At 42.2% G+C, this 27,794-nt stretch overlaps 1 protein-coding gene across 12 annotated transcripts in view; it reads left to right on the top strand.

Moving 5' to 3' along the window:
* abi1a (abl-interactor 1a) overlaps nucleotides 1-27,794 on the top strand; it is a 117,421-nt gene that overhangs the window by 55,753 nt on the left and 33,874 nt on the right. For all 12 annotated transcript variants that reach the window (XM_068013995.1, XM_068013956.1, XM_068014012.1 and 9 more), the window contains one exon: nucleotides 8,521-8,697. In XM_068013995.1, coding sequence (XP_067870096.1) covers nucleotides 8,521-8,697 — 177 coding nt within the window. The remainder of the gene's footprint in view (nucleotides 1-8,520; nucleotides 8,698-27,794) is intronic.

The following is a 27,794-nucleotide window of genomic DNA, read 5'->3' as shown; positions in this document are numbered from 1 at the left end:
CCTTCACCACCTGCCGCATACCCAGTCTCTCAGCGATGACCTTTTGGACTTGGTCAGTAGTGGTGCTACCAAGCCACTCTTGGTGATGGACATTTAAGTCCCCCACCCAGTGTACATTTTGAGCCCTCGCCACTCTTTGCTTCCTCCAAGTGGTGATCAACATGGAGGTGTACTGATCAGCTGAGGGAGGGTGGGAGGTTATCATGACATTTCCTTGCCCATGTTTGACCTGATGCCATGAGACTTCATGGGGTCTGGAGTCAATGTTGAGGACTCCCAGGGCAACTCCCTCCAGACTGTACCACTGTGCTGCCATCTCTGCTGGGTTTGTCCTGCCGGTGGGATAGGACATACCTGGGGATTGTGATGGTGTCTGGAACACTGTCTGCAAGCTATGATTTGGTGAGTATGACTGTCAGGCTGTTGTCTGACTATCTGTGGGACAGCTGTCCCAACTTTGGCACAAGACCCCAGATAGTCGACAGGGTTGGGATGCTGTTGTTTCTGGTGCTTAGGTCGGTGCCAGGTGGTCAATCTGATTTCGTTCCTTATTGACTGACTTTGTAGCGGTTAGATACAACTGAGTAGTCCATTTTGGAGGGCATTTAAGAGTCTGACATATTGCTGTGGCTCTGGGGTCACATGTAGGCCAGACCAGATATGGACAGCAGATTATCTTTCACTGAAGGACATTAATGAGCCAGATGGGTTTTTATAACAATTGGCAATGGTTTCATGCAGTCATCAGACTAGCTTTTAATTCAAGATTTTTATTAATTGAATTCAAATTCCACCTTCTGCCATGGTGGCATTCAAACCCATGTCCCTAGAGCAATGCCCTGGGTCTCAGGATTACTAACCCAGTGACAGTACCACTACACCATCACCTCCCCTTGACAGGTTTGTAACTTTTAATCTGAAGATATTTTCTAATCAGAAAAAAACGATCTTTTTATCCCTGTTGTGCTTATCGGCTCAACAGAATGAACTGTTTACAAATGTCTGAACAATTATCTTACTGGGAAGTATAGATTTTGTTGAAAATGCCTGTTTTTGACAGTTACATGACTTGCTGGCAGTTAGCAGCTGAATTAGTTATAGAATTAAAATTTAGCACTTTGATTGCCCTCCAGTAACTTGGATGTTCTATTTATACGATGCCATATGTGCTACCTTTGGACCAAAGCTTTCATCTGAACCAAAGTTATTGTTTCATACCCTACTACAGAGACTTGAATGCATAATTGAGTTCAGGGTGCCACTTCACAGTGCTGAGGGAGTGCAAGCTTTGAAACTGAAATGTGGCTTTAATAATTGTGACAGAAGGATAATTGGAGATGTTTATTTCTGGGAGGCTTCTAAAGAAAGGTGACCAGTTGGAGGATTTTAGGCAGTTAGGACCAACATGGTTCAAGACAAGGTCACCGAAAATGTGATGGAGGGGGAACAGAAAGGCTTGATTGGGGAAGATGGGCTGGCACATAGATCTCTAGCAGAAGTACCCAAACTTTACTTATTGCTTGTGGCCTTCCAGGTCTCCCAGCTGACTGCATACCCTACCAGCATACAAGTTTATTATTTTTAACACCTTTTAATGCCCTAGCATTGTACAAAAAGTGCTAATATATTTTTTCTCTCAAACGATGGCTTAATTGTACTAGCCATTAATGTGACCAATCAAGTTGGTTGGTCGGTCGAGAATAGGCTCATGTTGGAGTGATAGTTTGAGTTGTAAAGTTGTTTGCTACACACAGGTACTGGCGATAACTTTTTGATTTAATTCCAGTGAATGATCAACTTTCACAATTAGTTGCAAATGGTATAAAACCTTCACAATCCCATCTGACAATTTGGGGAGCTCTGCTCACATTTACACCCAAAATTCAGCCAACTGCTTTTGTTGGAGCTTATCTCAACTGATGGCAGAATCGAGATTGTCCAGGAGGTACTGTTTTACCAGCAAGTCTTTGGCATGGACACTGCAGAAAAATTTGTGGAAGTGTAGCGGACCTAGCTGTTTGTTTCCCTTGAGGGAAAGTACTTGTTACTTGCCTTGCTACTTCAGTGAGATATTGCTAATGTCACCTGTAACACTGTCCTGCAAGTGCAATTCATTTGTCAAGAATTCATGAATGTTTGGGAAGATTTCAGTGTTTTCCACCACAAAAGTGAGTCCAGAATTTCAGATTCCAGATCTTTGAGGTAACTTTGCCCTGGACATTTCAGGTGGTTACATTCAACCCTTGAAGTCCTAGTTTTTGATAGATTGATTCAGCAGACAGAATCAAACAAGTAGCCCAGTGGAGAAGGCCACACCATTTTGTGCGGCCAGTGAGTGGAAATGGATGCTCTGAAGAATGACTTGACCTCTGAATTTCAGAAATGTGCCTAGACCTTGACAAAAGACAGCTATCAAACTCTGTCTGGAACACTGCATTTGACACGTTTGTTTTCCATCTCTCTGCATCAAGTGGACAGAATTCTGAAATTGAAGGGATGAGCTCCTATAAAGTTTAGCATCTTCACAGTATTGTGCTGCATCTCCTTCATGTTGATGGGTATGCTTTTGGCAGCGAGTGCTTCCCTGGTGTATACTGCAATCCACCCACATTGCATTGCAGTAATTACAGATAGGTGTCACTACTCCACTGTGGCTGCGAGATATTGACTTTACTCCATCGCTGCAGATGCCAATACATAGCATGTGGTCAATCATGTTGAGTTATGAAGCTGTCATGCTATCAGAAAAGTTACTTCAGCTACTGTTCTGGTAGGCAGTGACTGACCAAACAAAATGTCCTGTGTTGTAACCCATGCAAATGTGCTGCATGTGCACCAGAAGGTGAGCAAAGCCTGCCACATCTGTGGATTTGTATGACAGCTAACGACACGGTTCACTCTCGCATTGGGACATCGTTGACCATGTCATTAATTCAACATATTGATGTTTTTTGATACTGACACTAGCTGAATTAATTTGTGTCTTCAGTCCAAGCATAGTGCTTACCATGTCTGCAGCTGCAGTTGGTATTCGTTCCTGTGCTATGGTGAGGTTTTTCTGACTTCACAACTGAGCATGAGGCTTTAAGGGCCTTAATATTGTCTGCAGAAGAGCACAAAACTCCCCATTAGCTTCACCCCCATCTGCTTGAAATATTTTGGACATTTGTCCTTGTGTTTACATTTTGTTTCCAAGTGTCAGTGTAGAAGCAATGGTTTTAGGCTTTTATTTGACAGGATATCACCACATACACACTGGCTGAGGGTGTTCAATGCATGTGTCTAAGTAAATCCCATTTTGATGTACTTTGTCTTATTTATATCCCTTTGCATCGATCTTGTCTTGTCTAGTGTTGGCATTTTGCTTGACAGGCTGAGATTTGCATGTCAGTTGTCATCACATCACCAGTGATTTGATTGTTTTGTGGCAAGTGCGTTGGTACTGGCAATACAGATTTCATTACTTCATTCATGACCACTGGTACCCTGTGTTCTTAACATTACTTGTCTTTAGCCATCTTTCCATTTTTCAGTATGTCTCAGCAGATATGGGGCTGTTCATTACTCTGTAATTAACACTTTCTGCACTAATGCTTTGTCTTTCACCACATCATTAGCACCTTCTCTTTGCCTTCGCCCCATGACCACCTTGTCAGTTAATCTCTTTGTCCCTCTGTCATATCACACATCTTCCATTTTTTGTTCTCTTCCCCCATCCCCACTTTATTTGCTTAAAACCTATTGCATTTCTAACCTTTGCCAGTTCTGATGAAAGGTCACTGACCAGAAACTTTAACTCCGCTTCTCTCTCCACAGATGCTGCCATATCTGCTGAGCATTTCCAGCACTTTGTTTTTGTTTTAGGTATAGTGCAACGTGTACAACAGGGGAAAATAACCTGACTTAGTTTTGAGCTCAGTTAGACTGGACAGTTGCTGGGCAACTGAAACCACGGTGTAGAGCATGGTGATTGGAGGTGAGGGCTCTCTACATCATACTCCATCTTTGTTTTCATTGATGCATCGTGAAGTATAATTACTGCTTTTATACAGCAAGCTCCCACAGAGCTTTCAAACTTCGTCTGAGTACCGTGCTACAAAAATGCAATAAATAATTGAAATAACTAAAATCACCACTAGTTGATAAAATCATAAATAGGAGCCGGAGTAAGCCATTTTGCCCCTTGCGCCTGCTCCACCATTCAATAAAATCATAGCTGATCTGATTGTGGCCTTAACTCCACTTTTCTGTCTGCCTTCCATAAACCTCGACTCCCTTGTAGAGGCCTTTAATAGATTCAATGACTCAGCCTCCACTGCTCTCTCGGGAAGAGTATTACAAAGATTAATGACCTACTGAGAAGAAATTCCTCATATTTGCATTAAATGGGAGACCCCTTATTTTTAAAACTGTACCCACCATAAGGGGAAACATCTCCCAGCATCCAGCCTGTCAAGTCCCCTCAGTGCAGTGGCGCAGTGGTTAGCACCGCAGCCTCACAGCTCCAGGGACCTGGGTTCGATTCCGGGTACTGCCTGTGTGGAGTTTGCAAGTTCTCCGTGTCTGCATGGGTTTTCTCCGGGTGCTCCGGTTTCCTCCCACAAGCCAAAAGACTTGCAGGTTGATGGGTAAATTGGCCATTATAAATTGTCACTAGTATAGGTAGGTGGTAGGGAAATATAGGGACAGGTGGGGATGTTTGGTAGGAATATGGGGTTAGTGTAGGATTGGTAAAAATGGGTGGTTGATGTTCGGCACAGACTCGGTGGGCCGAAGGGCCTGTTTCAGTGCTGTATCTCTAATCTAATCTAATCTTGTTTCAGTAAGATCACCTCTCATTCCTCTAAACTCCAATGCATATAGGCCTAAGCTGCTCATCCGTTCCTCATAAGACAACCGCTCCATCCCAAGAATAAGCCGAGTGAACCTTCTCTGAACTTCCAATGTACTTATATCCTTAAGTATGGAGACCAAAACTGTACCAAGTATTCCGGATGTGGTCTCACTGGGGTCCTGTACAGCTGTAGCAACAAATCCATAATTTCATACAATGCAATGAAGGCCAACATCCCGTTTTGCCTTCCCAATCACTTACCTGTATGCTATCTTTTTGTGAATCATGCACCAGGACACCCAGATCCTTCTCTGCCAAAATTTCTGCAGTGTCTCTTTTTAAATCTGTTTTTCTATTCTTGCTGCCAAAGTGGGCAAGCTCCCATTCTCCCACATTATACTCCATCTGTCAGGTTAAGTGAGCGGCTAAAAATCTATCAGTATTTCTTTGCAGACTGTGTCCCATTCAGACTTGTCCTCTTCATAACTTACACTCCTACCTATCTTTGTGTCATCAACAAATTTAGCTACCATACCCTCAAGTCCCTACTTTCAAAACGTTAATATTAATTTGTAAATAATTGAGGCCCCCGCACGGATCTCTGACACTCCACTAGTTTCAGCTTGCCAACCCAAAAATGACCAATTATCCCAACTCTCTGCTTCCTGTTGGCTAACCAATCCTCTATCCATGCTAATGTTACCCCCAACGCCATGAGCTCTTAGCTTGTGTAGTACCTGTTTCATATGGCACCTTATCGAATTCCTTTTGGAAATCCAAGTACACCGCATCTGCAGGTTCCCCATTACCCCCCTGCTAGTTACTTCCACAAAGAGCTCTAATAAATTAGTCCAACAAGTTTTCCCTTTCACAAAACCATATTGAATCTGCCTGATTGTATTATAATTTTCTAAATGACCTGTTATTACCTCAATAATGGATTCAAGCATTTTCCCTATGGCGGATGTTTGACTGGCCTATAGTTTCATGCTTTCTATCTCCCTCCCTTCTTGAATAGAGGTGTTGCAATTTCCAAACCACTGGAAGCTGTCCAGAATCCATGGAACTTTGGAAGATTGCAACCAATGCATTCATTATCTCTGCAGCCATTTCTTTTCAGACTCTAGGATGCAGGCCATCAGGTCTAGGGGGCTGATCAGCCTTCGTTCCAACAGTTTTCCCAGTACCTTTTTTCCTACTGATGTGATGGTTTTAAGTTTCTCCCTTTTTCCTCCTTGCTTTTCACCTGTTGCCATGTTTTGTGTGTCTTCGACAGTGGAGGCTAATACAAAATTCCACCATTTCCTTGTTTCCCATTAATTCCTCTAAGGGACCAATGCTCACTTTAACTACTCATCATTTTTATATACTTGTAGAAACTCTTATTGTCTGTATAGTTCTAGCTAGCTTTCTCATACTCTAATTTCTCAATTTTTGTCTTTGCTGTTTTCTAAAATCTGTCCAAACTTCTGACCTACCACTCTTTGCAGAATTACATCTGCTTTCTTTCAATTTGATGCTATTCTTAACTTCCTTTGTTAGCCACGGGTGGTGCATCATTCTCTGTCTTAATGAAATATATTTTTGAATTATGAAATATCTCCAATATCTGCCTATACACTTGAGTCAACTGTCTTCTTACCCTTATAATTGCCTTTTATTTAAGTTTACGACACTAGTCTTAGACCCACATTTCTCTCTCTCAAAAATGAATGTGAAATTCATGTGATCACTGCTTTTACTATGAGGTATTACTTAATCCTTTCTCATTACACAATACCAGGTTGAAAATAGACTGCTCCCTCGTTTGGTTTTGGATTATATTGATCCAAGAAATTGTCCAGAATACATTCTATGAACTCGTCTTCAAGGCAACCTTTGCCAACTTGATTTGTCCAATTTATAGGAAGATTAAAATCACCCACCGTTACTGCAGTACCTTTCTTACAGTTCCCCTTTATTTCTTGTATACTCTGCCCTACAGTGTAGCTACTGTTAAGGGGCATACAAATACTCCCACAAGTGTCGTCTTTCACTTGCTATTTCTTAACTCCACCCAAATGGATTCTACATCTTGCTTTTCTGAACCATAGTTAGTTCTCACTACTGTACTAATGTCATCCTTTGATAACAGAGCTACCCCACCACCTTTTCCTTTTTTCTTCCTGTCCTTCCAAAATGTCATATTCTTGAATATTCAGGTCCCAGCCTTGATCACCTTGCAACCACGTCTCTGTAATGGCTGTCAGATTATATTTATTTATATTTGTAATATCGTTTCATCAGTTTTGTTACGAATGCTGCATGTATTCGGATACAGAGCTTTTAATTCTGTCTTTTTTTATTGTTCTTCCATACTCTGACCTTATCTGCTTGTGCACTAAGTTTGTACACTCTGCCCCTTCCTGTTATACTTTTTTATCATTAGCTGTATCGCTACCCTGTTCTACTGCCTTGTTCTTTGTATTAACATACATCCCCTCACGTGATCCCTCCCCCACCGCATACCTTCCAGAGATGTAACAGTTTGGGAACTCCTAGTCAAGATGATGGGTAGACATAGGCTGGAATAATGTTTATGAACTAAGATTTGTAATCTCCAAAGGAAGAGACAGTAGGTGAGCAGAACTTTGTAGAGAATGGCATTCAAATGATAGCAGAATTTATCTCATTCATAAGTGAATACTAGATTTGTCTTCACAAACTTAGCATAAAATCATTTCTAAATTTGATCTCCATTTTTCAACTCATTAGATTAAATCAGTAGATGCTGTTGAGTGGATGAAGGAAATGTTCTTGTATCTTCTATAGGAACAATAGAATACTTTCTTCAGGGCTAGAATGAAATAGAAGTTGCTCAGTCTAAGGAAGTTCATTTAACAAGTTTTGATTTGAATTTGCTTAATTTGAATGGAAGTTGTGTAATTAAAAAATATTCTATGGTCTTCAAAATTGCTTAATTCATATTGCTGGATAATTCAATTTGATAAGTAAATTTTACTTTTAATAACCAGGAGTAGAATTCAGTTGTCATTCCCTGAACTGTGATGTGCTAGTATAAATTTGATTTGCCTTTTAAATTTTCTTACGACAAGGGTCAAATTGCAGATTGAGACGTTTATTATGCACTGTAAACAAATGTCATGCTTACTGCATGTATGCCGACTGCATGTTTCATTTCAAAATGTGTACTTGGACCTTTTTCTGAAGTATATTTGGCTTCTGCAAAGTTGGTGGCTAGCAGTGAAACCGAACTTCATGTGAAAATATTAAATATACTTGGATTTAAATTTCTTGTCACAGAATGTTGTCCATTTGGTTTTCTGTACCAGCAGTTTTTTAGGCGTCCAGCTTTTGTTACATGCAGTGGATTTGATTTCCTCTTTTTGGGTTAATGTTGCTTGATCTCAGCTTAACATTCAATTAAAACTAAACTGCCAAATTTTCCATACATATTGAATGAGTATTGAGATCGCTAGACAGTTAATAACTTCATCTTTCATGGCTTAAGGCTGGTACAAGTTAAGAATTTTTCTTCAATAGTTTTAAGATTGCTATTCAGCAACTGGGAAGGAGGAGAGTGAAAGTGGAGAGGAGGAAGAGGAGAAAAATGTTCATATTTCTCAAAACATGTCTGTTCGTTCCATTGTAAATTCTGAAAAACTAACTTTACTCTCTCCAACTAGACTGTGGACATCCATAAAGAAAAAGTGGCTCGTCGTGAGATAGGTATTCTGACTACCAACAAGAATACATCAAGAACTCACAAAATCATAGCACCAGCCAGTGTTGAAAGACCAGTCAGATACATTCGAAAGCCAATAGACTATACGGTGTTGGATGATGTTGGTCATGGAGTGAAGGTAAAGTTCTTTTGTTAATATGTAAGTATTTCAGACATGGAAGCTTATTAAAATCTCAGGTCCTCATTGTCTTACACTAGTGAGTCTTTGTGCGACATTGGGGTGATATGTACAATGTATGTTGGATTGGAAGTTCTGTTCCTATTTAAAGTTTATATTTTTTGCCATTAATTTTTTTAAAAGTAAAGTTGATGCAAATAGTACAGCTGAATTATACTTGCAGCCACTAAACCATATTCAAAGCCCTTCACACTCTAGAATTGGTGCATCCTTGTTATGCAATAATTGTAAAGGATATTGAAACCACATAACACAAGCTGTTTGCTTTATCCTGAAGTTACTTTTAAAGTAAAGGTGGTGTCTGCCATCAAGTACAAGAACATTTGTCCATAGTCTAGGTTGAAATTCGGGAAACTATCCTTTAAGTTTGTTCAACAGTTGAAGATAACTATTGAATTTTGCATTCCAATTGAAATTCAAAAGCTGAGAGGTATATTTCATGTAGCTTGGTGCAGCTTTTTAGTTCTTCCCTGTATAATTGTTGCAGAATCAGTGTTAAGATGGACAAATGTTGACTATTCCACAATGGTTAGATATAATTTCACATTTTAAAAAAAATGTTAAATGGCTCACATTAGTCCAGTTTTCGCATTGCCAAGTGTTAGTGTGTCATGTTCTTGAAATTATTTATGTACCCAAGGGGATGTAGTTATACTATGTAATCAAGTGTTTTTCTGCTACTGTTCAGTCAAATTGTCCAGTGATGGTTTTTTCTGCTATCTAAAGGCTTGGAGAGCAACAAGCGACTTGTCAGTTCAAGTCATTAAACTAATTATTTGGATGTTATGTTAAGTCTCTGAGTATGCTACATTATCTAGTATTGTGCATTTTGAGGTCAAGTTCATGCTTGTAGGAAAGAAGGGTTTGGTACAGTATTGATCCTTGCTTTGGAGTAGGAGGAAAATATTTAATCAAACCCTCAAGTGATAATTTAGATTTTTATGACACTTTTAACATAGAAAAATATTCCAAGATGCTTCATAGAAGCATTGTTGTAAAAACCCGTTTGGTTCACCTAAGGTCCTTTAGGGAAGGAAATCTACCATCCTTACTGGGTCTGACCTACATGTGACTCCAGACCCATAGCAATGTGGGGGTTGACTCTTCACTGCCCTCTGAAATGGCCTAGCAAACCACTCTGGTGTATCAAACCGCTACAAAGTCAATAAAGAATGGAACCGGACGGACCATCCAGCATCAACCTCGGCATCAAACGACAGCGGCAAACCCAGCCCTGTTGAGCCTGCAAAGTCCTCCTTACTAACATCTGGGGACTTGTGCCAAAATTGGGAGAGCTGTCCCACAGACTAGTCAAGTAACAGCCTGTCAGTCATACTCACTGAATCATACCTTGCAGACAATGATCCAAATCTCACCATCCCTGGGTATGTCTTGTCTCACTGGCAGGACAGATCCACCATAGGTGGCGGCACAGTGGTATACAGTCAGGAGGGAGTTGCCCTGAGAGTCCTCAACATTGACTCCGGACCCCATGATGTCTTAAGCATCAGGTCAAACATGGGCAAGGAAACCACCTGCTGATCACCTACTGCCACCCCCCAACACTGATAATTAATTGCTTCTCGATGTTGAGCACCAATTGGAAGAAGCACTGAGGGCAGCAAGGGCACAAAATGTACTCTGGGTGGGGGACTTCAATGTCCATCACCAAGAGTGGCTTGGTAGCACCACTATTGACCAAGCTGGCCAAGTCTTAAAGGACATCGCTGCTGGACTGCGTCTGCAGCAGGTGTTGAGGGAACCAACAAGAGAGAAAAACCTAGTTGACCTCGTCCTTGCCAACCTACCTGTCGCAGATGCATCTGTCCATGACCGTATTGTTCAGAGTGACCACCACACAGTCCTTGTTGAGAGGAAGTCCCATCTTCACATTGAGGGAACCCACCATTGTGCTAAATGGGATAGATTTGGAACAGATCTAGCAACTCGAAACTGGTCATCCATGAGGCGCTATGGGCTATCAGCAGCAGCAGAGTTGTACTCCACCACAATCTGTAACCTCATGGCCCAGCATATCCACTACTCTACCATTACCATCGAGCCAAGGACCGACCCTGGTTCAATGAAGTGGCGAGGGCATGCCAGGAGCAGCACCAGGCATACCGAACACTGAGGTATCAGCTTGGGAAAGTTACAACACAGGACCACTTGCAAGCCAAACAGCAGAAGCAGCATGCAGTAGACATGGCTAAGCGATCCTACAACCAACAGATGAGATCTAAGCTTTGTAGTCCTACCACATTCAGTCGTGAATGGTGGCGGACAATTAACTAACTGGAGAAGGAGGGTCCATGAATATCCCCATCCTCTGGGGAGCCCAGCACATCAGTGCAAAAGACAAAGCAGCACTTGATCAGAAACTGAACTGGAGTAGCCATATAAATACCATGGCTACAAGAGCCGGTCAGAGGCTAGGAATCCTGAGGCGAGTAACTCACCTCCTGACTCCCCAAAGCCTGTCCACCATCTACAAGGCACAAGTCAAGATGGAATACTCTCCACTTGCCTGGATGGGTGCAGCTCCTGCAGCACTCCAGCTCGATACCATCCAGGACAAAGCAGCCCGCTTGATTGGCACCCCATCTACAGACATTCACTCCCTCCACCACTGACACAGTGGCAGCAGTATGTACCATCTATAAGATGCACTGCAGCAACGCACCAAGGCTCCTTAGACAGCACCTTCCAAACCCGTGACCTCTACCAACTAGAAGGACAAGGGCAGCAAATACATGGGAACACCACTACCTGCAAGTTCTCCTCCAAGTCTCACACCATCCTGATTTGGAGCTCTATCGCTGTTCCTTCACTGTTGCTGGGTCAAAATCCTGGAACTCCCTTCCTAACAGCACTGTGGGTATACCTACCCCAAATGGACTGCAGTGGTTCAAGAAGGCAGCTCACCACCTTCTCAAGGGCAATTAGGGATGGGCAATAAATGCTGGCCTGGCCAGTGACGCCCACATGCCATGAATGAATAAAAAAAAATAAAGCATCTAGGAGCCTTGGCAAAACTGAAGTTAATGGGAATTGGGGGATAGCTCTCCGCTTGTTGGATTCGTATCTGGCGCAAAGGAAGATGGTTGTAGTTGTTGGTCAATCATCTCAGTCCCAGGACATCACTGCAGGAGTTCCTCAGGGTAGTGTCCTAGGCCCAACAATTTTCAGCTGCTTCACCAATGACCTTCCCTCCATCATAAGGTCAGAAGTGGGATGTTCGCTGATTGCACAGTATTCACCATTTGAAACTCATACTGAAGCAACCTGTGTCCAAATGCAGCAAGACCTGGACGACATCCAGGCTTGGGCTGATAAGTGGCAAGTAACATTTGTGCCAGGCAATGACTTTCATGAGAGAATCCAACCATCTCATCTTGATCTTCAGTGGCATTACTGTCGCTGAATCCCCCATTATCAACTTCATCCTGGGGTCATCATTGACCAGAAACTGAATTGGAACAGCCACATAAATGCTGTGGCTACAAGAGCAGGTCAGAGCTGGGAATTCTGCAGTGAGTAACTTCCTTCCTGTCTCCCCAATGCCTGTCCATTTACAAGGCAGAAGTCAGGAATGTGATGGAATGCTCTCCACTTGCCTGGACGAGTGCAGCTCTAACAACACTCTAAGCTTGATGCCACACAGGACAAAGCAGCCCGCTTTATTGGCACCCTTCCCACCACCTTCAACATTCACTTCCTCCACCACTGACGCACAGTGGCAGCAGTGCATTCCATCTAAAAGATGCACTGCAGTAACTTGCCAAAGTTCTTCCGACAGCACCTTCCAATCCTGTGACCTCTGCCATCTTGAAGGGCAAGGGCAGCAGATGCATGACACACCACCACATGCAAATTCCCCTCCAAGCCACACACCATGCTGACTTGGAACTATATTGCCCTTCTTGCACTCGCTGGGTTAAAATTCTGGAGCTCCCTTCCTAATAGCACTGTGGGTGTACCTACATCCCAAGAACTGCAGCAGTTCAAGAAGGCAGCTCACTACCACCTTCACAAGGGCAGTTAAGGATGGGCAATAAATGCTGGCCTAGCCAGCGACGCCCACATCCCATGAACGCATGTATAAAATGACAAAAATTGACAACTATAGGAGATGGTAGGAGGGGTAACTAATAGATCAGTTATGGTTTAAGGAGGGTCAAACTGAGATGAGTAGAGGGGCAAAAGGCTTGGGGCCTAGGTAGAATCATAAAATGATGGAAAGTTTAAGGCACAGAAAGAGGCCACTTGGCCCTTTGTCTGTGCCAGCTGAAAAAACGATTCTCCTATTCTAATCTCACTTCCCAGCATTTGATCTGTAGCCCTGCAGGTTATGGCACTTAAGCTGCATATCCAGACTCCTCCTGAATGAGTTGAGGGTTTCTGCCTGAACTACCCTTTCAAGCAGAGTTCCAGACCCCCACTACCCTCCTGGCTGAAACCATTTTTCTTCATTTCCCTTCTAATTTTTCTACCAATCACTATAAATTTATGCCCCCCTTGTCACTGACCTCTTTACTAAGGTGAATAGATCCTTCATCTCCACTCTATCCAGGCCCCTTAACTTTGTATATTTCAATCAGAGGTAGTTGAAGTCATCGTTGCTGATAGAGGACCAAGGAAGTGGGGGTACATATTGGGTCAGGATTGGAGGAATGCTGCGTTCTCTGGTGGCATGCTAGAAGAGGTTATGGCAATGTGGAAGGGCGAGGCTATGATGGGATTAAAATATAAGGGTGAGAATTTTAAATGCAAGGCATTGATGGAGTGGGAGCCAATATAAGTCAGCAAGCACTGATGGTAGGAATATCCTGTTGGGATACGTGCAGCAATGTATTGGATAGGAGGCCAGTCTGGGAGCATTGCAACAGTCAAGTCTGGAGATGATGGGCGTGGCTAAGAGTTTCAACAGCAGATTGGCTGAGGTGGGGTGGTTTCAGGAAATGGTAGAAGTGGAAGTAGGCGATTGTTGCTATGGAGAGGATATGGGTGTTGAAAACCTAGTTTGAAATCTGATGGGATGCAGAGGTCACAAACCGCTTGCGTCATGTTGAGGCAATGGCTGGGGAAGGTGGATGGAACTGTTGAGGTACAGAGTTTGTGGCAGGGTGGAAAATATCGATCTCAGTGTTTAACTGGAAAATAAAATTGAGGCTGTTCCAGGAATGGGTGTCAGACAAGCAATCATTAATGACGGAGGGAATTTTATTTTTAGTCACAAAAGGATTGTCCGACATACAGCTCGCGGGCCAGGATCTAGCCCGCGGCTGTTCCTCATGGCAAGTGCTCCATGAGTGGAGATGGGAAATTTCCCTTTGTCTTCCTGCAGAGTGGCCTTTTTAAAAACATCGTGCTCTCCGTTTCACAGATGACAGCTGCTGAAGCAGGAATGTGTTTCCCAACATTGGACAGATTTGGGCTTTCTGACTTTTTTTTAAAAGCCCACCGGAAAAACCCCATATCTGTCCAATGTTGAAGTGCGTTCATGCTTCAGCAGCTGTCATCTGTGAAACCGAGAGCAATTTTAAACTAGCTGACAAACCACAAAGCTTCTGTGCTGAGTGCACCCACTCAGTGAACTGTCAGGGGGAGGGGGTGCGTGAACAGAACAGCGGGGAGCATGGATAGACTGAGAGCGATCTCACTCCTGAAAGATGGGTGTCTATCCAGAATACTCTGCATCGCCACATCAAGTGTGCGGGCACAGATTGACTGACTAATTAATGAAAGTGTATCTCTAAATCAGTTTTCAATATAGTGACGAGAAAGTAAGTCAATAAATTAGTCATCTTGTTTAAAGCTTCTTCACAATGATGCACATTTGTTCTTAAGATAAGTTTTTAATGCCTTTGTCTTTTGAAATTTGCTCACCGGCCCCCTGGGCGGAGCAAAAATCATAATGTGGCCCTCTGCCCCGTCAAAACCCATAAGATGGAGCATCTCAGAGGAGGTAAATTAAACAGTCAGTACCCTGTGAATGAATAATTTTTGGTAATCATGAAATATTTTTTACATTTTCTTATCCCCTGAAGTTGTAGATTGTGGCTCAGTTTTCACAGTAGAATCTGTTTACCTCTAGTTTGGCTTTCCAGAGATTTAACTTGAAAGGGATTGAACTGATTTTCATTGGAATGGTATACAGCTTATACACACTTCCGATTGTAGATTCAGCCATAGAATTGTAGAATCATAGTAAGTTTAAGGCACAGAAAGAGGCCACTTGGCTCATGAAATTCCCAAATATGTACATTAAAAGCACTCCTGCTTAATGTGTAGGAATCTCAACTATTGTGGTGTTGGCCAAGAGGGTGTTAATTGCAGATTTATTTTTTAAACTTTTGGTGCTTTTACAAGTTTCGCCTTCATTGAGAGATTGTTCACAAAATCCTTACTGGCCTCTTTTGAGTTCTTAAAAAAAAAACTAGAAAATAATTAAATCATTTATTTACTGAGTTAGGGGTTTCAATCCTCAAATCTGTTTCCACTCCCGGATGATGCCTCACAGTGTACTTTCTAAACTTGAAGCTTCCAAAACTCTGCTCGTGTCTTAACTTGCATAAGTCCTGTTCACCCATTTACCCCCTGCTTGCTGACTTAGATTGGTTTCTGGTCAAGCAGCATCTTGATCTTTTTTTAAAATTGCTCATTCATGTTTTCAAATCCCTCCACGGCCTTGCCCCTCCCTAACTTTGTCATCGCCAGCCCTCCAAGATAGTTCTGGCCTCTTGTGTATCACTGGCTTTGTCTTCAGCTGCCTAGGCCCGAAGCTCTGGAATTCCCTCCCTCCACCTCTGTGTCTCTAACTTGCTTTCCTCTTTTAAATCACTCCTTAAAACCTACCCCTTTGGCCAAGCTTTTGGTTATTTGGACCACCTGTCTTCTGTGGCTTGGTGTCATTTTGTGTAGCACCGTGGGACATCATCTCACATTGAAGGAGATTATTGTTCATTGCTAGTTTTGCATAACAAAGTATCATTTGCATTAATTGTCATGATTCCTATCAAATTTATTACTGCATTCATACCTGTAGTACTGCTCTCTAACCTGCAAACAGCAAGTCTAAATGACCTGAAGCTGTTGCAAACTCTGGCTGTTTTTTTTCTATTGGTATTTAATAGAATTTGACAGTGAGGAACTAACACAATTAAAGTTGATGTGTGAATTGGCAGAAGGCTGATCTCTCATTGCGTAGCCTCAGAATTGTTATCTCAAAAGGAAGTGGACAACTGTTTGGAGCCAATAGATTTTTTCTGCACAAGAGGCTAGTTGGCCTATTGTGTCTGTGTACCAGTTTTTTCCTAGACAACTTTAATGCTACTGGTACTTCTCTGCTTTCTCACCATAGTCCGGTATCATTTTCTGCTTCCAAAATTTTAGCTGCTTCTCCCCTTAAGTTGTGGTCTTGGCCTCAACTACTCCCTTGGACAAAGCATTCCACGTCAATTTAAAAAAAAAGTCTCATTTTCTCCACTTGATCATTTTGAATTGACCCGTTGCAAATGGAGCTTTGAATGAGTAAGATCTTAATCCAAGGACTTCTGTCATTCAAAGATTGACTGAAATGCCAGATTAGAGAATGGATGTAGGGAAAACATTTGCAGCAAATATAGCTATTACCTTATCCATCTGCTTTTAAAAAGACTTACTTTGAGCATAAGATTCAAGTTTTTGGATAATGGCTCATGTTGGGAGTAAGGATGAATTGCATATAAAATTTAACTGGTCAGAATTATCACATTAGATTTTGGAGGTTCTATTTTTAGGATTTAGCAGAAATGTCATACAATTTCTTCTACTTGGCTATCCTTAGTACTGCTGAACAGCTAATAGAAATTGTTCCACTTAACTTTATTAATGATTCAAGTGCATTTTATCTGTTTTTGTAATCTGTCAACAAAATTATAGGTATTAAATTTGTTTCCTGGTGCGATTTAAGTCCAAACAAATACTATAGATAAGAGTTCAATGTCATCTCGATGGCAAAGCATTCAAAATGTTAGGTCTAAAAGAATGCACTTATGTACAACAAAAAAAATGCAGTATGCAGATTTATCCTATAATTGACTTTCCTTTTAAAAACTATATGCAGGTAGAAGCTGGTGAAGCCTACTCCTTGCTCCATATATTAAAGATCCCATTTTTGTACCAGGGATGTTCAGCGATGCATTTTCTTGGTCATGAACCTAATCTATGCATGGCACCAGAGTAGCTGCAAATTTGCTGAACTTCAGCAGTGAAGAGTAGAAGTGAGTGACTTTGTCAAACTGCATGCTACTTACCTTTGAATCTCCCACTGTCAACATCTTGGGGGTCACCATTGAACAGAAACTGAACTGGACCAGTCACACATGCTGTGGTTATAAGAGCAGGCCAGAGGCTGGGAATTCTGTGGCAAGTAAATCACCAACTGACTCCCCAATGCCTGTCCACCATCTTCAAGGCACAAGTCAGGAGTGTGATGGAATACTCTCCACTTGCCTGAATGGGTGCAGCTCCAGCAACACTCAAGAAGCTCGACACCATCCAGGACAAAGCAGCCCGCTTGATTGGCACCCCATCCTCCACCTTCAACATTCACTCCCTCCCACTGACTCTCAGTGGCAGCAATGCGTACCATCTACAAGATGCACTGCAGCAACTCACCAAGGTTCCTTAGACTGCACCTTCCAAACCTGTGACCTCTACCACCTAGAAGGACAAGGGCAGCAGATGCATGGGAACACCGCCATCTGCAAGTTCTCCTCCAAGTCACACATCATCCTGACTTGGAACTATATTGTCATTCCTTCACTTGCTGAGTCAAAATCCTGGAACTTCCTTCCTAACAGCACAGTTGGTGTATCTACACCCCAACGAATGCAACATTTCAAGAAGGCAGCTCAACACTCCCTTAAGGGCAATAAATGCTAGCAGAACCAGCGACACCACATCCCCTGAACGAATAAAAAAAAAACTCTGTTGTGATTGCTGCACTTCAGGCAACAAATTTTTGGCACTTGTTCACAACAGAAAGGCAGTTTCCATGGACTCTCTGGCTCTTCTCTGGACTGGAACTTGCAGCCTTACTCCAAAACTGTTGCATTTTACAGGAGATGTAGAATACTCACCACATTCCCCAGCTTGTTCTGAGGAGTAGTGAATACTACACTGACATTGGCTAAATGGGTAGCTTGTGGAATAATATACAGAAGGAGTAATACAGCAAGTTATTGACAAAATTACATATCTTGACTAATTCTATCCAGTTATATATGACTAGGTGATGTCAATCATTGAAAAGAAAGACAGACTTGCATTTATCTAGTTGCGTTGCTTTCACTACCACCAAACATTTCGAAGTGCTTTGCAGCCAATGGAGTACTTCTGAAGTGTAGTCACTTGTAATGTGGCAGGAATGTGAAAACTGGGCAAGCAAAATTCCTGTCTGTTGCATGAAGCCCACCTGTGAAATAAAAACATTAAATGTGAGAAATACTCTGGTCTGGCAGCATCTGGAGAGAGAAATAGTTAATGTTTCAGGTCAATAAAGTTAACTCTTTCTCCGCTGAATATTTCCAGCATTTTCTGTTTTTCATTGGGTTTTCTAGTGCACATTAAAGCCAAGTGCTGGAAGGATTATTGGTAGGCAAAGCCCCAATTTGTCCATTCTTTGGTTTGTTACCACTACAGATCACTCTGCTGTATATATTTTAGTTTAAAAAAAAAAACAAACCAGAAGTACAGAAATCAAATAACAAGTGCTTATGGCCATACACCTTTTGGTGTCACCCCAAAATTATAGCTTTTTGCCCTCATTGCCTTTATCCAGGACATGGATAAAGATGAAGGGCAATGACCCTAATACCAAAATAAAAGCAAAATACTGCGGATGCTGGAAATCTGAAACAAAAACAAGAAATGCTGGATTCACTCAGCAGGTCTGGCAGCATCTGTGGAAAGATGCCAGATACCAAACCCTGTCGGACTTGACTAGTGACTGGCCTCCAATGCGCAATATTTACTGTTAATTACTTTCTGCCAATTTAAATGTTTGTACACCAATTTTACAAAACATTATTTAGCAGCTTTTTGTCTAGTTTATCAAGGTTTACATACAATATTGGGCTTCAAATTTCGTAACTTAAAAAATTCAGTCAATTTGGTGCGACAGGGCTTTCTTTTGTAGAAGTCGTGGCAAGGTTTCCAATAACCCTATCTTTTTCAAGCAGGTCACACAGATCATCTCTAATTATCCATTCGAGCATGCCTATAACTTGTATCGTGCCATTTTTGTCCTCCGCAAGTGTCTCTGCTTCATAGCCAATGAATTACTTTTGAAGTAGGGTCAGTGTTTTATTGGCAAATAGCACCCAACTTTCACCCAGTACGGTTTTATGAAAAGCAAAAATGAATAACCAGTTATTTGGTGGTGTTGGTTGATGGATGAATGTTGGTTAGGGTGCCATGAGAAAATCCTATGCCTTTTCAGAAAGGCACCATGGAATATTTCATATATCTACCTGAACAGCCAGACTTTTGCTTTGCCGTTTGACCTGCAGGATGTGACTTCAGACAGTATAGCACTCCCTTTATTGTGGCATTGAAGTTAGTTTAAAGCATGTATTCAAGCCGTGAATTGGAGCTTGAGTCTGCAACTATATTTCTGGTGATACAATGTCAAGAGTTACACCAAAATCGCCCTTCCACCATGACCCTCACACCTGCTGAAGAGCTACTTGCTTTTTAAAAGCAACATAATCTGATATTGACCAAATTAACTATGATCCATATTAATGGACAAATCTAGGGTATGTGAATAACAGTGAAGGTGACCACAGCAGAAGCTTAGCATACAACGTTTGTCTTGTGTGAAATCCTCAGTATAGTTCTACCCGGGGAGGGGAAGGAAAAACTACATTTTACCAGTGACCACCGAAATGATATTAAAAAAAAAAAAGCTGCTTTAATGTATTGTCTTCTGATCGCTTAGACTGAAAACTACATTTATCAAATGGAAATGCATTCATAACTGTACAGAAAATAAGTAGCTTGCAATGTCTTTTCACAACTTAAACTTTTGAAGTGTATTCAAGCAGAACAGTTGTGACGTGTTGGGGCAGAATTTGATAACTTCTGTATTGCTGAAAAAGAAAACTGCTGTTGGAGCTTTTCGTCTTGCACTCATCAGGACAGATGCGAATGTCAAATTTCAAAGGAAGCAACTATTTATACTGTAAGAGTAAAGGGTGCAGGTGGATTCTGGTCAATGGTGAATGCATCAGGGAACTGTTGTCCCTTACTCTTTTGCATACTTCAAAAAAAGTGCCAAGTCTGGACATGTTCCTTTTTTCCTGCAGCGGACTGGTTCTTGCCTATGAATATATGTTGAGTTACAACCGAGGCGGGAGCAATGCGCTGTCAATTCAGCCCCTTCGCTCCACAGGTCGCAGCATATTAAAGTTTCTCCACCCAACCTGAAAACAGCCAAACACATAACCCCCAGAATAAAACAGACCAAACTAGATATCTTTAGACAGCAAATTAACTATTTATTAAAAACTAAGTCTTAAACACCATTAAGATAACCCTATGTTTAAAGACCTTAACTTATTTTAACCTGCTCCCCATTCTCTCTGATTCAATAATCAATGGTTAACTTTTTTTAATGTTTGAAAAATATTAGTTGTTTAAGAATAAATAAATAACTGGGTTATAAGTCGGTTATGTTCCTGATGGGTAAATTATCCTAGTGTAAAAATAATCAGATGCCACTCGAAGTCTCCACACTGATTTGATGAGAGTCATCTTGATAGGCATTCGAAGCACTTCAGCTGCAGCAGGCGTCACAGTTCTTTCGATAGCGGGTATAATGACAGGTCTGTTTGGATTTTAAAATTGGTAGATTTCAGACAAAGGTTTACTGCGATTTCTAGAAAACACGATCAGTCAAGAGATTCAATCTTGAAGCAAAGACTCCTTAGAATGGAAGTAAAGAAAAGGGAATTTTGCTACTTCCAGCAATACGAATGTTCTCTTCAAAAGGGATTTTTTTCTCCTTCGGCAATTAACAACACCTGTGGCTCACTTGAGAATTTCTCATCAGAAATTCTACAGGCAAGCATGCGTCGCTAGTGTTTCGAAATTGGTTTTAGCTGGTTTTTACGCAGTTAAATTGAAACGTTACGCCATGTGATTGCTTTTTCCTGCTGTTGCCCAGGTAGCAGGTTTTTTTGTTCATTTATGCGATGTGGACATTGCTGGCTAGGCCAACCTTTTATTGCCCACCCCTAATTGCCCTTGAGAAGGTGGTGGTGAGCTGCTGCCTTGAACCGCTGCAGTCCGTGTGAGGTAGAAATACCCAGTGTGGTGTTAGGAAGGGAGTTACAGGATTTTGACCCAGTGACAGTGAAGGAATGGGGATGTAGTTGCAGGTGGTGGTGGTCCCAAGCATTTGCTGCCAGTGTCGTCCTAGTTAGTAGAGGTCGTGGGTTTGGAAGGTGCTGTCAAAGGAGCCTTGGTGTGTTGCTGCAATGCATCTTGTAGATGATGCACACTGTTGCCACTGTGCTTCGGTGTTGGAGGGAGTGAATGCTTGTAGGTGGGGTGCCAATCAAGTGGGTTGCTTTGTCCTGGATGGTGTCTAGCTTCTTGAGTGTTTAGTTTAGGGATTCAGCACTGAAACAGGCCCTTCGGCCCACCGAGTCTGTGCCGACCATCAACCACCCACTTATAATAATCCTACATTAATCCCATATTCCTACCACATCCCCACCTGTCCCTCTATTCCCCTACCACCTACCTATACTAGGGGCAATTTCTAATGGCCAATTTACCTATCAACCTGCAAGTCTTTGGCATGTGGGAGGAAACCGGAGCACCCGGAGGAAACCCACGCAGACACAGGGAGAACTTGCAAACTCCACACAGGCAGTACCCGGAATTGAACCCGAGTCGCTGGAGCTGTGAGGCTGCAGTGCTAACCACTGCGCCACTGTGCCGCCCTGTTGGAGCTGCACCCATCCAAGCAAGTGGAGAGTATTCCATCTTGACTTGTGCCTTGTAGATGGTGGACAGGCTTTGGGGAGTCGGGAGATGTTACTCGCCTCAGGATTCCTAGCCTCTGACCTGCTCTTGCAGCCACGGTATTTATATGGCTGCTCCAGTTCAGTTTCTCTTCAATGGTAACCCCTAGGATGTGAGTGGGGTATTCAGTGATCGTAATGCCATTGAATGTCAAGGGGAGATGGTTAGATTCTCTCTTGTTGGAGGTGATCATTGCCCGGCACTTGTGTGGTGCGAATGTTACTTGCCACTTATCAGCCCAAGCCTGGATATTGTCCAAGTCCTGCTGCATTTCTACGCGGACTGCTTCAGTACCTGAGGAGTTGCGAATGGTGCTTAACATTGTGCAATCAGTGAACATTCCCACTTCTGACCTTACGATTGAAGGAAGGTCATTGATGAAGCAGCTGAAGATGGTTGGGCCTAGGAAACTACCCTGAGGAACTCCTGCAGTGATGTCCTGGAGCTGAGATGATTGACCTCCAACAACCACAACCATCTTCCTTTGCGCTAGGTATGACTCCAGCCAGCAGAGTTTTCCCCCAATCCCCATTGACTGCAGTTTTGCTAGGGCTCCTTGATGCCATACTAGTGAAATGCTGCCTTGATGAGGGCAGTAACTCTCAACTCACCTCTTGACTTCAGCTGTGGCACACTGTTCTCAGAAATCTAAAACTGTCTTAAAGGCATACTATTTTAATCAGAGGAGAAAATAAATCGTTCCATGACCATAGCTTCTTTCAAGTCTGTGAGCCACTTTGTGAGCCCGACTGATGATCTTAAAGTGGTTGTTAGTATAATTCTTGGTACACTTTGGATTGTTCAAGTGCTGTCCAATTGCAGAATCACATCTAACGTTGGACATTATATTCTGGGTTTTGCAACTGTGGGCTGGTTGAATACTCCATTACAGACAGGCTCACAATGTGGTTTTGAGCCTTTTTTTGAAGGAAACGAAAGCATGAGGTATAACAGTTCCCTGATGCATTTGCCATGGCACCGCTTCGACCAACTGGTAGCCTTTTCTCATGCAGCATATATTGCTCCCTTTGAAATTTGGTGTTCTTGTGTCTGTCCTGATGAATGCAAGATGGAAAGCTTTGACAGCTTGTCTCTTTTTTTTCAGCAGTACTCTAGTTCTGTACTACCAAGTGACTATTTTACTTATGTCTGAAACTGACATATCCCCTTGGTTATGGGCAAGTATTAATGCAACAATCCTATCTTACAGTAAGGTAATTTTTGGACTTTAGCTCAAGTCACAATTTAAGTTAACAATGAAATGGAACAGTTCTATTTTTGGCCACAGAATATTAATGCTCCCTCTCACCTCTTTTCCCTTTATCAAAATGAAAGAAACTTTGGGCCTTGATTTCATTCCTTCCTTCATACATGATGTGCGTGTCACTGACGAGACCAACATTCATTGCCCATCTCGAATTGCCCTCAAAGGTGGTAGTGAGCTCCCTTCTTGAACTGCTGCAGTCCATGCAGTTGAGATGCACCTACAGTGCTATTAGAGAGTGAGTTCCAGGATTTTGACCCAGTGACCATGAAGAATTGGGTCCAATCCAATTTCACTATAATCAATTTTTCTCCCAGGCTATGCTCCATCAAAATTATTTTGCTACTCTTATTTTCTTGCTTGCTGCTAGCTTGCCCTGAAAATGCAACTTGCAAAAAACTTTGCAACTTCTTGAATGACATAATTAAAATAGATCTGCTGATCATTTTACATTTGTCCAACTACTGAATAAACGTACATATTTTCTATTGCATATTTTAGGAGCAAATTACATAAATATTCATTGGCGCTGGTTTGATGGGATTCAGTGGAAGCTTGAACAGTTTAGTTTAATTGGACTTGCATGGTCTGAGCCTTTAACTCATTTCCTGATGTGACATTTGACATCATCTAGTATGTAATTGAGAAAGGAAATGCCAAGATAAAATCTGACTCTGCTTAATTGCGATTAAAACTGTAATTGCAGTGACACAAACTAATGGCAAGAACTCCGATCAGGAGTCTGTTAGCAGAGTTGTGCTACACTCATCCCTTTTGAGAATCAAAAATGGTGCATGTGGAATATCCTTTTTCATGCATTAATTGTGGTGGGATTCTGAATTGAGTTGAATCTGATTTTTGTGAACTTGTGTAATGCAGTACACTGGACCCCATTTATTTGGCATAATGGAGGTTTTCTGGTGGATAAAGGAAATTGACAGATAAGGGAGTTTCCACAGGAATGAGGAGCGCACTTTATCGGATCTTAAGAGAAAGCTCTCGTGAATCATATTCTGTTTCCTTTTAAATTGGAGTTCTCTAGTTGAAAGGTTTGAAGTAATAGAATGGAAGGAGAGAACACTGTAAAAACAGGAGGATAGCAGCAACAATTGGGAAATGACTGGGCAGGATAGCAGTGGAGGAAAGAGGGCAAATTTACATATATTCTGTTTCTTTTCAAATCCTGTCAGCTGCAGAAGATTTGCAAAGAACTGCAAGCTGAGTTAAAACTGATGCTTCTACTTTTCAAGCCCTTTTTCTTTGTGATCCTTTCCCAGTTTATGGTTTCTGCCTAATGGGGCCAGAGTCTTGTATAATTTGTCTGTCCACTCTTTTCTGATTGGAAGGTGGCTTGAATTGGTGGGCTGAGCCAGCACACGGCAGAAAGCTTATCGGTCCCATTTTGCACTTTGAGGGAGGAGAATTATGCAAATCAAGTTTTTTATGGTGTTTAGATATGGCTGCAGACGAGAGATCAGGTCTACAGTGGATATATTCTAGGTTTTCTCTCATGCAGGGAGAGGTGAGTTCAGTATGCACTTGAGACTAATAAAATTGAGACACTGATAAAATTTTAATTCTGAAGCTGTTTTCGATAAATGCTGATATTGGTTGGCATCCTTCCATCTATGAAATATGAACATGCAGGAAACACCATTTCGGTGGGGTGTCTTCTCTTGTTGCACCTTTGGTTGTGCAGGTCAATCCTTGAGGCAGGTTCTGCCATAAGTGCTGCAAGTGAAGCTGCCAAGTCAAGCTGTGAGTTTTGACATTGGTGCCTGTTTCCAAGCTGCTGTAGCAACTGGCTGTCATGGTAGTGCCCACCAGTCCACAGGATGTCGCTGTTTCCTCCTTTTGCCAGTTCATGACCTCTCGGGTTCGATGGTCAACATTTAGGGCCTTTGTCATGCTTGCAAGCATTCTTGAGCTTTGGGCGCCCCTCTGGTTGTCTGACCCTGGCTACCTCACCGTACATAAGGCCTTTGGGTATCTGACTGTCTTCCATCCTGCGGACATGGTCTGATCCACTGAAGCTGCCTCTGTTTAATTAGTGCCAATGCACCTGGGAGTGCTGCCTTTGAGAGAACTGCCACGTTTGTGATTTCTGTCCTGCCAGGATATACCCATAATGCGCCACAGACAGCGAAGATGGAAATTTATTGAGCTGCTTTTCCTGGTAGTGCAAGCCTCCCATATTTCCTAGCCATACAGCAAGGTGCTGAGAACACGGCCTTTATCAACAGTCAGTTTGGTTATAAGGATCAGCTTGGTGTTATCCCATGGGTGTTTTGCAAGTCAGCCAAAGATGGTGGTCGTTGCTTTCCCTGTGCGTGTATCGAGCTCTGCATCAAGGGACAGATTGTCTGATACCATGGACTTAAGATGGCAGAATTTGCTAACCGCTTGCAATGGTGGGGGGGGCGGTGTTTTAGTGTAAATGGAGCAGAGTTGCTGAAATTATAACTGGCAGATTTGAAGGAAGTAGAGTTCTTGGGCTCAATATAATTCAAGAAATATCAGATGTAAATCTGCCTTTTCAACTCTGGTGAAAACTATTCTCAATTAGACTTTCGTAATTGACTAGACAAGTCACAAGGCCAGACTTTTAACAACTTGTATTCATGTTCCTAGGCCTGTTTTTACACTTTGGTAGCTTTTTCTGGTGAGAAATTTTGATTTTGTTGAAGTCTTTGAGGTAATAACCAAAAGTCCTGTATTTACAGAAGTTCTGTTGCCATATAGACCTAACTTCATTGCAAATGTTTTGTGGGCCTCAGCTAGTTTATCTGTACTGTTGAGTAAGAATAAAACTGCTGTGAAATTGGTGATCATCACAACTGAGTTTTCATAGTAATCTTGTAATTGCTGCACGTTGAGGGTCAAGTTTGGGCTAATACTCAAATTATCCTATGCAATAATATAAACTTGTTGTCCATACTGCTTTAGTGAAGTCTATCGTAGACTGAGGTTAGGAGTGATCCTAGCATATGGGGAGCAAGGCAGTGAAATGGGAAGACTTGGTGAATCTAGAATTAAACATACTGCATGACTTCAAGATATTGGGTGACGGGTTACTTGTAGCATGTCAGACCTGATGGATTTAATATGACAACGGTTCTGTTAGATTTGGTGAAGAGCAAGAGAAACTTCAGAATGGTGAGACCTATAATTTTGGTGATTAATGTTTTTCATGAAAAGGTGAAAATGGTGTAATTGATCCGTCTACCTTTTTTGTATATTGGTTTCATTTTGAAATCCAGTTTCTCCTTTTGAGTCTGCTGCTGGGGTAAAGGAGCCAGACTTAACAGCATAGATGCTGGGTTCCAATAATAGTTATCGAGTGCCGTAGAGACTGGCGCTCACTGAGTGTGACGAGGACATGAGGCTACAAAGAGATATAGGTTAAGTGAGTGGGCAAAGATCTGGCAAATGGAGTATAATGTGGGGAAAATGTGAAATTGTTCATTTTGGCAGGAAGAATAAAGAAGCATATCTAAATGGTGAGATATTGCAGAGCTGAGATGCAGAGGGATCTGGGTGTCCTTGTGCATGAATCGCAAAAGGTTAGTATGCAGGTACATCAAGTAATTGGGAAAGTTAATGGAAAAGTTAATTATTGCGAGGGGAATTGAATACAAAAGTAGGGAGGTTATGCTTCAGTTATACAGGGCATTGGTGAGACCACATCTGGAGTACTGTGTACAGTATTGGTCTCCTTATTTAAGGAAGGATGTAAATGCGTTGGAAGCAGTTCAGAGAAGGTTTACGAGAATAATACCTGGGATGGGCGGGTTGTCGTATGAGGAAAGGTTAGACAGGCTCGGCTTGTATCCACTGGAGTTTAGAGGAGTAAGAGGCGATTTGATAAGATCTTATGTTTCAAAGGGATCGTGACCGGGTGATTGTGGAAAGGATGTCTCCTCTTGTGGGAGAATCGAGAACTAGGGGGTCACTGTTTAAAAATAAGGGGTTGTCCATTTTAGACAGTGATGAGAAATATTTTCTGAGGGTTGCATGTCTTTGGAACACTTCCTCAAAAGGCAGTGGAAGCAGAGTCTGAATATTTTTAAGGCAGAGGTAGATTGAGCCAGGGGGTGAAAGGTTATCGGGGTTGGTGGTAATGTGGAGTCGAAGTTGCAGTCAGATCAGCCATGATATTGAATGGCAGAGTAGGCTTGAGGGGCCGAGTGGCCTATTCCTGCTCCTAATTCATGTCTGTTTGTATGTTGAACCAAATCTACTATGCTTCATTCTTTAGCCAGTAGGGTATTTTGGATTCAGCTCTCCGTGACTGCAACTGCTGCTACTTTATGGCCCACCTGTTTTTTCCTTTTTTGTTAGCTAAAATGCCTGATCTGCATAATGTCAGCTGTGGCTCAGTTGGTAGTACTCTTGCCTCTGAGTCACCAAGGTTCTGGATTCAAGTTCCATTCCAGAGCTTGAGCACAAAAGTGATGCTTGGTGCTTCTGTGCAGTACTGAGGGAGTGCTGCACTGTTGGAGGTGCTGAGTTTCAGATGAGACGTTGAACCAAGGCCCATCTGCTCACTCGGATGTAAAAGATTCGATGGCTATATTTTGAAGAGCAGGGGAGTTATCCTTGGTCTTTATCGCTTAAATCAATGCCAAAAAAACAGATTCTCTGGTCATTAACACATTGCTGTTTGTGGGAGTTTGCTGTGCGCATCCTGGCT

This window comes from Heterodontus francisci, chromosome 2, assembly GCF_036365525.1.
Source record: "Heterodontus francisci isolate sHetFra1 chromosome 2, sHetFra1.hap1, whole genome shotgun sequence".
Lineage (NCBI taxonomy): Eukaryota > Metazoa > Chordata > Chondrichthyes > Heterodontiformes > Heterodontidae > Heterodontus > Heterodontus francisci.
This window is presented reverse-complemented; position numbering and strand designations above follow the sequence as displayed.